General features: G+C 49.6%; 1 protein-coding gene across 9 annotated transcripts in view; it reads left to right on the forward strand.

Annotated features, from left to right (window-relative positions):
• The window catches only part of ZNF618 (zinc finger protein 618), a 161759-nt gene that overhangs the window by 93498 nt on the left and 54588 nt on the right, over nucleotides 1-13673 (forward strand). For all 9 annotated transcript variants that reach the window (XM_032708158.1, XM_032708160.1, XM_032708152.1 and 6 more), the window contains 2 exons: nucleotides 2739-2816; nucleotides 9839-9877. In XM_032708158.1, coding sequence (XP_032564049.1) covers nucleotides 2739-2816; nucleotides 9839-9877 — 117 coding nt within the window. The remainder of the gene's footprint in view (nucleotides 1-2738; nucleotides 2817-9838; nucleotides 9878-13673) is intronic.

Here is a 13673-nt window from a genome sequence, read left to right on the forward strand (position 1 = left end):
TGATGATCTGTGTGCTGAGCACACAGTTGTGGCTGTTGAGTTGTCTCTCAGAGCCTGTGGGACTTCAGGTCTGTAACACACCTCCCTCACACCCTCCACACACTCAGTGTCCTCCTGGGGCACTGCTCTACCATCCACAGGTAGGAGGGGGTGGAGATGTCCCCCTTGAGGATGACTCCAGCCTTCCCTGAGTTGCACTTGAGACCTGGGTGCTTCAGGGCATCTGCATAAAAACCAAGGGACACATGGTCCCTCTCCTGCCCTTGCTTTCCAGCACAGCCCTGCCCGAGGGCTGCAGCACCATTTGGGTTTGCATTGGAGAGGGAAGGCACTGCACAGTTACCTGTACAGGTGATACTCGTGGAGAACTTCTGCAAGACCAAACACATTTATGTGCCATAGACTATATCCAGAGGAAGGGGGAAATATAAGAAAAACGGAGAAAAAAATTCAACCTAGAGCCCCTCACTCTGTTTGACCTGTTTTCATAGACTCATAGAACCGTAGAATGCTTTGGGACGGAAGGGACCTGAGCATGGGCAGGGACACCTTCCACTAGCCCAGGTTGCTCCAAGCCCTGTCCAACCTGGCCTTGGACACTTCCAGGGATGGGGCAGCCACAGCTTCTCTGGGCAACCTGTGCCAGGGCCTCCCCACCCTCACAGGGAACAATTTCTTCCCAATATCCCATCTAACCCTGCCCTCTGGCAGTGGGAAGCCGTTCCCCCTCATCCTGTCCCTCCATCCCTTGTCCCAGGTCCCTCTCCAGCTCTCCTGGAGCCCCTTTAGGCACTGGGACTCTCAGGTCTCCCTGAAGCCTTCTCTTCTCCAGGTGAACCCCCCCAGCTGTCTCAGCCTGGCTCCAGAGCAGAGGGGCTCCAGACCTCTGATCAACTTAGTGGCCTCCTCTGGACTTGTTCGAGCTTTTCCCAGTGCTCCATGTACAGCCAGCTCTGTGTTGGGATGTGGGTGGGCATCACTCCTGTTCCTCTGTTGGTTCAGCTGACCCTCAGCTTTGCCCAGGGCTCCTGGTTGTAGGGCCAAGTGAGGGTGAGTGCACTCATCTGCTGGCTGTGCTGCTTCAGGGCTCCAGCTGGAATAGCTTTCAGAAAAGTATTTTGGAGGTTGGTGATGAAAATAATCAGTCCTTGAGCGTGGAAAATGAGGGCTGGCAGGTGCTGCCAACTCGCTGATAAGCAGGATTTCACGTGGGAAAGGCTGTGTGGAGTGACCACAGGTGATGACTGTCCCATATATGTGTATCTGGATATAAAACACAGTGAGGTATGATAATAAAAATGCTCTGGAGCAGATCAGACAGTGAACTGCCTGTGCTATCAGTGGATCTGAGTATTTTCTCAGATATGTGCTCTGGTGTATCCGACTGTGGCAAATGACCTTTTCCAGCATCAGGGACAAAGCAGCCTCCCAAGCTCACAAGACATTCCTGAGTGATGCCAGCAATGAAGGACGGGGAATTCAGGGCTGTTACAGACTGAAAGGAGGGTTGTTTTCTTCCCAAGCTGTAGAATAGGACATGGGAAGGGGAAAAGGGACCGTGGGTATAACATGTTCAAACAACATGTTGATTTTGTTCTTGGCAAGAGCTCACTTTGAGTAGCACCAGGTAAGTTCTGCTGTGAGATGCTGCTTGGGAATGTTTATTTGGATATGTGTGTGAATGTTTGTTCTTGTTTATGGCTCATCCCTGAGTTTAACTGTCTGGCATGGTCAGGAAAAGACTATTTCGAGGTTGTGTGAGGAAGCATCCATGGAAGTGAAACACTGCGTTCACACCAAACCACATTCAGCCCTTTTTTCTCCCACCTCCTCTTCAGTAAGTGTTGCTCTTGCCCTCCTGAAGAGCATTGAGGGGATCCCAGTTCAGTAGCTGCTGGGGGACAGCTAAGAAAAGCAATGCACTGTGCAAATGAGAGCTTGGGAGGTGAATTTATAGCCTGTCCACTGAAGTGGAGTTGGGAAAAAAGAGGTTGAATCAACTGAAATAACAAATCTGAGGAAATTTCTGTCTGCATGTTCAATAAACAGAAGAGCCTAAATCCATGGCGTAATTTCATCATTACAAATGGTTCTCCCAGCTCTGCTCCTCTGGGTTCATTTCAAATGACTGTTTGCAGATGTGTGTTTTCTGGAATTAGAGACACAAACTGAGAAGAGAGACTACTGTGGTCATGTGCTTTTCCTTAAAAAGGGCAAAAGTTCTATTTGTATCTATTTGGTTTCCTCTGGGTGGATATTTACCAAATCTCTGTGGGTTTCTTGGGAAATTTGTAAGTTGTGCATTTCTTGAGAAATTTTGTAAACTCCTTACCTCAAGATAACATATTGCCTTCTTTTTTCAGTTGAAAAGCTTTTTTTCCCAGCTAGTAGGAACTTACTGAAAAGTAATTCAAGGTTATTTCTGTCCATAGGAAACATTAGTCATTATTATAAAATTATAAGTCAGGCTATTTTGAGAGTGGCACTTTCACGTTAGCAAAGCTGAAAAGATACTCTGAAAATGTAAGTTCAGGGTAATATGCCAAGGAATCTTAAATAAGGCTGAAAAAAAATAGAGTCTGGGATAGTGATTTCCTGCATTTATCTCCATGAACCTTCCAAGAATGACTTTGCTGCAAACTGCATTCTTTTGCCCACAGTGTATGGATCAGTGTGTGGGGAGGCTGTTTTTCCTGATCTAATGTGGTGATGTATTTCTTCTCTTTCTTGTTTTTCAGGGTCTTATGAGTGTGGAATATGTGGGAAGAAATACAAGTATTACAACTGTTTCCAGACCCACGTGCGAGCACACAGAGGTATCTCACTGTTGCTCAAATCTCTGGGAATCCTGGGGTAACACACAGGTTCAGGGACTATGGAGCTGTGTCAGGGCAGGGTCAGGTTGGATCTCAGGAAAAGGTTCTTCCCCCAGAGGCTGGTTGGGCACTGACCAGGCTCCCCAGGGCAGTGGGCACAGCCCCAAGGCTGCCAGAGCTCCAGGAGGGTTTGGACAACACTCTGAGGGACAGGGTGGGATTGTTGGGGTGTCTGTGCAGGGCCAGGAGCTGGGCTGGATGGTCCTGGTGGGTCCCTTCCAGCTCAGGAGATTCTGTGATTTTATGTCTATTTTCAGGAAGGTCTTGAAGGTTTCTCTGCTGCTTCCCTGGTCACCAGTAAAGCTTCTTTGGGTGGCCCATTGAGAGGATAAACTTTGGGGTTGTCTCAGCTTTGTGTCTCTCTACTCCAGTGACATTTATTCCAAGGTCAGGGGCAGCTGCTGTGTTTGGTGCAGTGTTTCCTGCACAGGGCTCTCGGGGACATCGCTGTGTGCTGGGGGAGCTGCAGATCAGGAAGGTTATCCTGGCAGGTTCCACACACTGAGTGTGGTGGCATCTCCCCGAGGTGCTCCGTGCTCCTGCCCTGCTGGGTGTTTCGGCCATCCCTGATAAGTCAGGATGGGAGGATAAAAGTCAGATATGCTGCTGTATTTTTATGTTGAAACCAAAATGCTCCTTGAGCTCCCCCCGTGCCCCTACTGTCAGCTGAGGTCACTTCCCCAGTGCACTGTGTGGCTGAAATGTCTCGTGCTTAGTCAGGAATGGCTTTATTTGAATTTTCTGTAAGACTGGACAATCCGATGTCGCTTAATTGCAGAAATCTGAAAGTTTGCGGTGGTTTGTACAAGTTTGCAGGATTTGGAGAATTGCATATCTGAAATACCAGAACAACAGGGACTGAAAAGCAGCTCCTGAGCTTTCCAGTGGGTTTATTTTCTGTCCCCTGAGGTGAGCACTGAAGTCTGTGTGTCAGCCTGGCAGGAGCATCTGCTTTAGCTCCTCTGTTTTAACCAGCAGTGTTCGTACTGCTGGAATGTCTAAAGGAGCATAAAGAGAATTCCCAGTGAAAAGTTTGAAAATCCAGGGATAATCAAGGCTAATGCAATATTAGATTTTAAATGCATAAACTCTCAGAAGTCAGCACATGCCCAGCTGAGAAGGGAACGTGTGTCCTTAATTGCTCAGAGTTTGTCATGATCTCTCACACGTCCCTTAACTGCATGTTCCTTGTGTGGTATTTAATATCACAGAGCTGCCTCAGTACCCTTAGATACACACTGAATTGTTTTCCAGTGCTGGTATTTCTTTTCTAAATACCAACAAAATTCCTGAAAGTCCTTTAAATGTAACAACTAAGTAGCTTCACTCAGCAGATTAAGGAAAAAAAAGTCCCTAAAATAATAGGGATATGCTTTAGCATTACATCACAGCATTGCAATAATTTTGCAGTAATAATCGCAGTATTTAAATTTGGGACAAGGATGGCTTTTATTTTACTTCTCTTCCCCACGCACTATGGGATCTTTAATTTCGGTGGAATTTTAGGAGCGCTGTTAGTATGAGATCACCTCCTAGTGTGTGATCCAACTGATTTGTATTTATTTATATTTGATAATGAAATTAAGCTATATATTAAATTATCTGGATGCATCGACCTGTACAGTTGATATCCATGGTTTTGACATGAACTCAGTGGAGACATGACTTTACTTTTGCTCCCAAAGCCTTTGTCATATGTAGCTGTAGAAGAGGGAAATTTTCAAAATTTTGAAAGTGGAAATCTATCAGTAATTTTCACATCAGTGGTGGAGAAACAGAATTTATATATACTTATAATACTTAGAAAATGTTTTATGTTGGTGTAAATGGATGCATGTAGTGTAACATTTAAAGTGCATTTGCATTGCCTTAAGACAATAAAAATCCAAGTGAGGTGTTTATTCATATACACTCTGCAGCAAGAACTCAAACTGCAAACGTGCTGCAGCTCTGGAAGTGGGATTTTCCCAGGAACAGATCCTGAGCTGCAAGTAGAGTGGTGGGACAGTGTGTGACCTATCTGCAGAGGAATACCCTGCCAGAGAAAGGGCATGTAAAGGAAGGGCAGGAAAAAGAAGGAAGAGTTCTCTGGAGGAAAGCCCTTTGTGATATTACCCAGTGAGACCTGTACATGGACTGTACCAGGAAGAGTGCTGGAATAGCATAGGACTGCAGGAATGACGGGAATTTCTGTGAAAGATGCTTTTATTGCCCCATTTCATGGAGGAGCAGAGGCCAGTGCTGCCCCTTTGTGACACAGGTGGGATAACATGGTGGTGACACTGCACTGGGGGTGTCACTCTGCACGCTGCAGGTTTTCACAGTCTTGGATAACGCACTGGCAGTCCAGCTCTCCCAGGGCTGCTTTCCTCGAAGCACTGGAATGTGAGCTCCCTTGGCCCATTAAGTGCAGTTAATCAGCTGCCAGAAGCTCCGATCCTGAATCCTGCAGTCGTTTCTTTTTCCTGGGCAAGGGAGGAGTTGTGCTGCACTGGGAGGACCTGGCATTCCCTCTTTGCAGGATGGATTTTCTGAGTGTCATCCGTGGCTTCCCTGAGGTCTGAGCCACCCATCAGTCCCCGAATATCTGCCTTTCCCGAAGGTTGGACTGATCCTGGGAAACTCACCAGCTCAGCAGCAGAGAGGGAGAGCAAACGTAGGCTCCTCTTTCTTCTCTTTAGGTGCTTCCTTCCAGGGCTTTTTGGGCATTCCAGCAGAAATCCCTGCTGTTTAGTGGTCTCCAGTTGCTCTTGCTTTGAACTGAGCTGGTTTTTGAGTGCAGTGCCCAGTGTGGAACTGTGGCAGGGCAGCCTGGGGCTCACAGCTCATGGCCAGCATGGGGGGAAGGTCTGTTGCCCTCTGCTCGTGCAGTTTATCTGTCCTTGTCCACCCTGTGCAGAACTTATGTGTCTTCTCATCCTTTGAGCTGTTTGGTTCCACATGAAGAGTCTTGCACTGGCAACATCATGTTTTTCTTTGTAATGAGCGGGTTTTTTTAGGAATTTTCTATTTTTTTTTTTTATAACTGCTCCTGCCTCTTCTCTAGCTCTCCATGGCAGACAGGCTGGTTGGAGGTCACCTGTGTTCTTTAGGCTGATTTCTTCTTTGTCTGCCTTCAGGAACAAGGGAGTTTATATTGGAAAACTGGGTATTTTCTTAGTTTTCCCTGTGATGCTCACCATTGGCTGGAGAATTTCAGGCAGCAGTTGATCTCCTGGCAGTTTGCAAGTGCAAACTTTGGGACATTAGGATGGTTTAGTTCCTGTTCTGCTTTTCTCTGAAAGCTGAGATGCAGGCACAGAAATCCCCATGTCAGGGCTCTGCACAGGGCCAGAAACGTAGGTAAGAAATTTCCTCACTACATTTTATCAAGGAAGAAAGGAAAAGGTTGTGTTCCTTCCCCTTCTACCTCCCCAAAACACACCAATAAAATAAAAAAGAAAACTAACAACAGAAGTTATGTTGTGGAGCTGAAAGGCTCCTTTGTGAGCTGATCTCTGCAGGATCACAGCTCCTTCCTCCTGCCGAGCTGCTGGAGTTCAGCTGGAGCAGAGGGGCTGCACATTCCTGGTGCTGATGGAAGGCTCTGTCCCAAATGTTACTACTTCGCCTACACGCAACCCAGGGCTTAAAAATGTTTTGCTTACAGTGCTTTTATTTTAGCTGTGTGGGGTTTTTCAAGTCATTAAAAGGTTTGGATTGCCTTCAGGAGTTAGTCAGCTAGAAAGTTCTGCTTTGTACGGTTGGGTCGTGTTTGAGCAACATGAGCAGCAAAACATCCGCATGTTTTGAGTCAGGAAAATTATTTCACTTTTAGATAACTCAAAAAAAATGGCCGAAATTGCTTTATTAGACTTTCAAACAGTAAATTTATAAACTTCTGGGCTGAAGCCAAGCAAGGGAGATTTTTACCCAAAGGAGAATTCTTCAGAAAGCAAAGAAAGAAAATAGCAAGGCTCGAGTTTAACCCTCGCAGGATATCTTGCCTCTGGCCCAAGAATTGGTGGAAGTTCTCTGCTTCCAGATAAGCCTTTCTGGGCTGAATGATGATTTTGCTCAAGTTGTTTTCCATTATTATTTATTTACATTATTTAGTTGTTGCACTGCCCCCCTCCAAACCCATCAGCTCCCAGTGTCCTCCCCGCATGGCTGTGCCAGCCGACAGCTGAGCTGCCCTCACCAGAACAGACGCTGAACACACCACACTGGGACTGGGTTCTTCAGGCCAAGCTTCTAGTTTCACCAGTTGTTAAAAAGCTTCTCAAAGCTTTGAAAGTTTCAGATTAATGTTTTCCAAGAATGGGTTCTGCTCAATGCAAAAAAATATGAAAAGGAAGATGACTCATTCAGATGGTGAATATGGAAAAAACGCTTTTTTCCAAAGTGCACATTTTTGGAGTCTGAGTTAGAGCAGTTCTGTCACTGAGTGAATTTTGAGGTGAGAAGTAGAAAATTCATAGTGAAATAACCATCCCTGAGTAGAAAGGGCGTTCCTGAGCTGTAGACAGTTGGGGTTCACTTGTTTGCTTATCTACTACTGAAAAATCGGAGGATTTTGAGGAGGTCCTTTGCCCTCTGCTCTGCATTCCAAGATCCATTTTTTTCCTGTGCACATTTCCCAGTCTGCAGCAGATATTCATATGAGATGGAGAAATTTTCTTGGGACATAGGAGTTAACTTGCCTATTTTGCAGCTCCCCTGCCCACCTCCCTACTCTTACTGACTTTTACAACTTCTCAGAAATTGGTCTTTTATCTCAGAGCTGTAATTTCTTGGTCTCAGCCCAAAGGTGATGCAGAGCAGGCTGTTAGGGGATTTTTAGTTTGGCATTTTTTAATTCAGGAAGACTTTGTTCTGTCTTATGACTAACAACATTTCTTAGCACAGTTCAGAAACAGCTACTCCTTAAACCTTTGTGTGTTGCCTGATTCTTGTTAAATTTTACTAAAGTACTTTTGAAAGCTATTTGAATAGTGCATATTTTTTTGTGGTGTATTTATGCCGTTGCTTGTGAATGCCAGGACAGCATTTTGCAGAAATCCATTGTGTCATAGCTGCTTTTCCTTGAGTGATAGGTGGGAATTCATACAAGTAGCAGCTGTGAAAAAATCCGGGGCTTTGCTGTCAAGGTTCTGCATCTGATACTGAGGATTTCTGATCTGGCCCCTCAGTTTATGAAATTGTGCCAAATTAATATCGTTACCTAGAAAAATGATCTAATCAGGCAGGTTAATCAAGTAGAAATGTACAAATTCACAAACCCACAATCATTTGTTTTTATTAATTTTAAGAAATAGGGAAGTTAAATGCAAACAGTGTTCATTACTTAAGGTTGCAAATTTTAAATTCAAAAATGCTGTGCCATTCCACAGCTGTGGTTTCCAGAGGAGCACAAGCATGATTCCAAGAGACATGGAATATTTTGCAACGTAGTTATGTTATTAGATGATGTGACATACAGTATATGCAATTTAGGATGAATATGAAACACTTCAAAATGGCTTTGAAATCCTAATCGTTTATGATCCTTGACTTGTAACTTTGGGTTTTGTTTTCCAGCTTATAGCTTTGCCCATTGCATTCATTTAGGGCTTGAACATGATCTGTGCTCTGTGCTTCTTGCAGTCTCAGCCACAGCAAAGGGACCTTTTTCTCCCATCTTTCCACATCTGTCTTCAGTAAGACCAGGACAGAATCGCCCTGGGGGAAATCTCATGGCCTGTATCCTGTAGTGGCTTTGCCATGGCTGGGGAGGGGAGGCTGAGCTGGCTACACTGTTCACTGCTGGCTTTCCTTGTTGACAGCTCTTGCCCAGAAATTGCCTGTTGAAACAAGTCCAGAGGAGGCCACAGAGATGCTCTGATGGCTGGAGCCCCTCTGCTCTGGAGCCAGGCTGGAAGAGCTGGGGGTGTTCACCTGGAAAAGACTCCAGGGAGACCTGAGAGTCCCTTCCCGTGCCTAAAGGGGCTCCAGGAGAGCTGGAGAGGGATTTGGGACAGGGGATGGAGGGACAGGACAAGGGGGAATGGCTTCCCACTGCCAGAGGGCAGGGCTAGATGGGATATTGGGAAGAAATTGTTCCCTCTGAGGGTGGTGAGGCCCCAGCACAAGTCTCCCAGAGAAGCTGTGGCTGCCCCATCCCTGGAAGTGTCCAAGGCCAGGTTGGATGGGTCTTGGAGCAACCTGGTCTAGTGGAAAGTGTCCCTGCCCATGGCAGGGGTTGGAATGAAATCATCTCTAAGGTCCTTTCCAACCCAAGCCAGCCTGTGACTAATTGCACATGAGGGATTTCAATAACCCTTCAGTAGAAATTAGGAAGCTGATCCTCATGAACTCCTTTAATGACAGTGGGGCTGTTGGGATGTGTCTGTCCAGGCCCTACACGCCCCATCCAGGGCCCCTCAGCCAGGGCACAGCAGGAGCTGGGCTGGGGCAGGAGGGATGGGCAGGGGGAGCAGGCAGCCCTCTCACCCCACACCTCCCCACAGCCCTCTCAGGGCTCCCTGAAGCCCTTCAGAGCAGGGCCAGGGTAGGGGCGTCCCTTCAGCCATCCCATGTCGACCCCAGGTCCCAATGACAGCCTGGGGAATCAGAGCCCGGGGTTATGAGGCTCCTCCGAAGGACCAGGTTGGACAGGGCTTGGAGCAGCTGGTCTAGTGGAAGGTGTCACTGCCATCGCAGGGCGTGGACCGAGATGGTCTTCAAGGTCCCCTTCCAGCCCAAACCAGTGTGTGATTCTCTGGCCGCGGGCAGCTGCGGTTTAACACCGAGCCCTTGTTGGCGGGGTCGGACCCCGCAGCCCCGGTGAGCTCTCACCGCCCGCTCCGTGCCGGCAGGGCCGCCATGTGGGGCAGAGCCGCGGCCGGAGCAGAGCGAGGGAGCGAGCGATGGAGCGAGCGAGGCAGTGCTCGGGCCCGGGGCAGCGCGGCCGCGGATCTAAGCGCAGCTCTTTCTCTTTGCAGACACCGAAGCTGCCTCAGGGGAAGGAGCCTCACAAGGCAGTAAGTACAGCGGGGCGTGAGGGGGCCGCGGGCTGGCGGGGCCGAGACCCCGCGGGGCCGGGGCGGTGGCGGGGCCGGGGCGGTGGCGGGGCCGTCCCGCAGGCGGCCGGCAGGGGGCGGCCCCGCCGCGGAGATGGCGGCGGCGGCGGCGGGAGGCGGCGGGGCAGGGCGGGTACGGCGGGTCCCGGGCACGGCCGCCCCTCACGGCTCGGAGCCCCTCAGGGCACGGCGGGTCCCGGGCACAGCCGCCCCTCACGGCTCGGAGCCCCTCAGGGCACGGCGGGTCCCGGGCACAGCCGCCCCTCACGGCTCGGAGCCCCTCAGGGCACGGCGGGTCCCGGGCACGGCCGCCCCTCGCGGCTCAGCAGCCCAGGCGGTTGTCGTCCCTCCCCCGCCGTGAGGGCAGCGCGGTGCCTCGGGAGCCGCCCGGTGGGTGCTGTGAGGGGACGGTGAGCAGAGCTCCTGCTGCCTCGGCCCCCGGGGCAGGGGCAGGGCACTACCAGCCTCTCCAGTGGCGTCAAGCCTTGTAGGATTTTTAAACCCTATAGCTACAGTTCTGGGGGGCTGTGCCAGCCCCGAGGAAAGGACAACCAGAGCTGACCCAGTGCTGAGCGGACCGAGGCAGTGGGGAAGAGGTGGCAGCGAGGGGAGCTGGGGGCAGACTCTTGGTCCCTGTGAGGGGTGATGGGGAGGATGGAGCCGGGCAGTTCCCAGCGACAGGAGAACTGGGCATGAAGTGAAGAGAGGTTGAGGCTGTGTTGAAGGAGAAGCCATCCCCTATGCTGTGGAGCAGGCTGTCCAGAGGGGCTGTGTCCTGCATCCTTGGGGGTTCACATGACCAGCCTGGATAAAATGCCGAGTAACCAGGACTGAGCTCGGAGCAGACCCAGCTTTGAGCAGGAGGTCAGACCAGAGACCTGCTGAGGTCTCTGCCCACCCTGGGTTTTGCTATGGTCGTGTTAGCTGGGAGCCACAATTCCCGTTAGAAAGGTAAGTTATCAACGTTGGTGGTTACAGAGGGCAGCTTGATAGCACCAAGCTTACCCTGGGTGGGTACCAAAATATTAGATTAATAGTAACGAAAAATAATAATTAAAAAGTACCACCAGGCCACCTTTTCTGAACTTTTTCTTCAGCCCATTCTGTGATAGGTGAAGAGCTGAAGTTAGTTTTGGGGGGGGGGGGGTCTTGGCTTTCTGTCTGCAAAAGGAAGCAGGACTGACTTCACTGCAGGTGGGGGATGAAGATCCTCAGCCCTGAGCCAAAACATCTCAGTAGCAACCAGCCATTAACACCATGTGTACACACAGTGTGCCCACTCACTGGGGGGAGCTGGGCTCTGCCCCTGAGCCTTTCCCTTGGCAATGTCCAACTCCATGCAGGGGTTGGAGCCTACTTCCCAGGACCCTCCCTTGGTGTCTCTTTTTCAGTCGGTGCTCTGCTGCCCACTGGTGTTTTACTTATCCCGAGGCTTTCCAGGCTCATCTCCTGGCTCCCTTGCTCTGAATTTTGACCGTGGGCAATGCTGTGTTCTGGGCCAGGCTTTGTGCATCCTGGGCTTGCACTTTTTTTTTTTTTTTTGTACTTTTAGCCAGAGCTTGGGCAGAAGTCTCAGCTTCTGAGGAGCTGCTCTTGGGAGCAGTGGGGATGAAGCAGGGAACAGTAAGAGGGGCAGGGCTTCTGTCTTCATGCAGGGCTGTCCAACGCAGAACCCCTCTCCAGTGCAGGAATTACTGCCCCCCCTTTTTACCTGCTGCACTCACTGCTATCCCAGAATAGTCTCATCTAGATAATAGAGCTGGGGGCAAGACCACGCCAACAGAGCAGGGAGACAGTGAGTGGTGGGCTGTGGGATGGAGAAGGAGGATCCACCACAGCCATACCCCTCTGGAGGGACAGCCCAGACACATCACCTGTGTCGCAGGGTGGACATGAGACTGCTCTGCCAGTGCTGCTATGTCTCACTGCAGATGGTTGTAACCTCCTGACCAGGTCATCTTCCTCTTCCCTCCTTGCTGCTGCAGTGAAACAGCTCAGCTGTCCTTTTTCCTCCTTCCCCTCTGGGGCTGGGTTAAATCCCTGGCCTACCCTGGTTGTTTCTGCACATCTCTTTTTTCCAGTCAATGGCTCTCTTGTTTCCTTGTCAGTCTGTTTGCTCCTCATATATTTTAGGAATTTTTTATTTATCTTTCCTTTCCTGCTATTTTTGTTTTGCCTGCTGCTCCACTGCTATTCCTCTGTGACCCCTTTGGCTGTTTACACCCTCCCTATTACAGACATCTGTATTGTTCAGATCTTCCTCTGCTATTTCTATCTCATTGGAAACCTCTACATTCATGGTCTCTGCAGGCATGGTTTGCTGCCCTCTTCCAAAATTTCACAGTGTTTGAGGAATACAGCAAGATCTTGTTTTCTCTCATGTGCTTCTCTCTGGGGTCTGGATTGCATCCATCCTGAACTGCTGTGGGTGAGGAGTCCCATGACCAGCAGTGGTTCCCTGGCATTAGTTCACAAATCTAGAAGTGCAGGGTTTGCAAAGCTGTTCAGGTTTTCTCCATGGCGACTTTTTGGAGCCAGCTGTTACTCACAGCCACCAGTGCTCACCTAAAAATGTTGGTGAAGTGTTGGTGTTGTGTGTCGGGTGCTGCCTGTGTCAGCTGCCTGTGTAGAGCACCTGGGCTGGGTCCCAGCCAGCTTTGGTGGCAGTTACCTGTGCTGTGCTCCCTGGACTTGCCCCAAGCACAACCAACTCTGGTTTTGGGAGGCAAAGTTTGAGTGTGAGAGTGAGCCGTGCCTGGGCTGTGGGGAGGATGAATGACTGACCTGGTGGGTGAGGCTGTGCTGTAACATGCCTTCAGGCTCAAAGAGCTGTGGTAAGAAGGGGCTGCTGCAGGAAGGTCTGTCCTGGCCTTCTTTTTTCCTGGGAAGAGGGGAGCCTTGGGGCAAGCTGGGATGTGACTGAGGGCAGTTGTTTGTTTACTGCCTGCTTAAAGAGGAGACAGTGGTGTTTAGACTTTCCAGCTGGAAAGCACTTTGAAGACTCCTTTGACCAAAAGCTGTTGCATTTAGCTGGTTATTTTCAGCCTCTGGGGTTTTTAGCCTTTAGACTGTCACTCTGGGACTCCCTTTGGTTTTTTTTGACCCATTCTTGAAGTGACACAGCTCTGTGGTATTGAGGAGAGGATGTGCTCATGGGGACATGGCTACATGGCTTTGGGAGGTACTTTTCTAGCCTTGGCTCAGGGTCCAAGACCAGAATTCCCACATATAGAGAGAGGAAGACAATGCAGCCCACCATGCTAGTGTGTTAATGAAGAGACTTTGACTGCTACCAACTTTGACTGGCAGAGAGGAGGAAGAGAGGAGAGTGATTTTGAAAAAACCCTGTCTATTTGATATTTCTTCCTAGGCAGGGGTGGTCAGTTTGACATCCAGGTCACTGACTGTTCCTATAGGAGAGTCTGGCCGTCTTTTCTGAGATGCTGAACCACCTCTGTGTTTTGCTCTGAACTTCAGAAAGTGCTCAGGAAGGTGTTGGGGCCAGATCTGTGCCATCATTCTCCATGGAAATTCCAGTCATGTTTAGGAGAGTTACAAACTTTGCACAAACAGTCTCCCTGCTGCTGCTCACATACCACAGGAAATTCTTGGCAACAGGACAGGTCACTGAATAAACTCAGGGGCAAGTGGGGGTCTGGGACCCTGTGGCCACAGGGACACAGCTGAGGGCAGCAGCACCTGCCTGAGCAAGTGTTCGCTCAGTGCCGGGGCGTGGAGCAGGTTGTGTTGGGTGGGT

Source organism: Chiroxiphia lanceolata, chromosome 21, assembly GCF_009829145.1.
Source record: "Chiroxiphia lanceolata isolate bChiLan1 chromosome 21, bChiLan1.pri, whole genome shotgun sequence".
In the NCBI taxonomy this organism is placed as follows: Eukaryota; Metazoa; Chordata; class Aves; order Passeriformes; family Pipridae; genus Chiroxiphia; species Chiroxiphia lanceolata.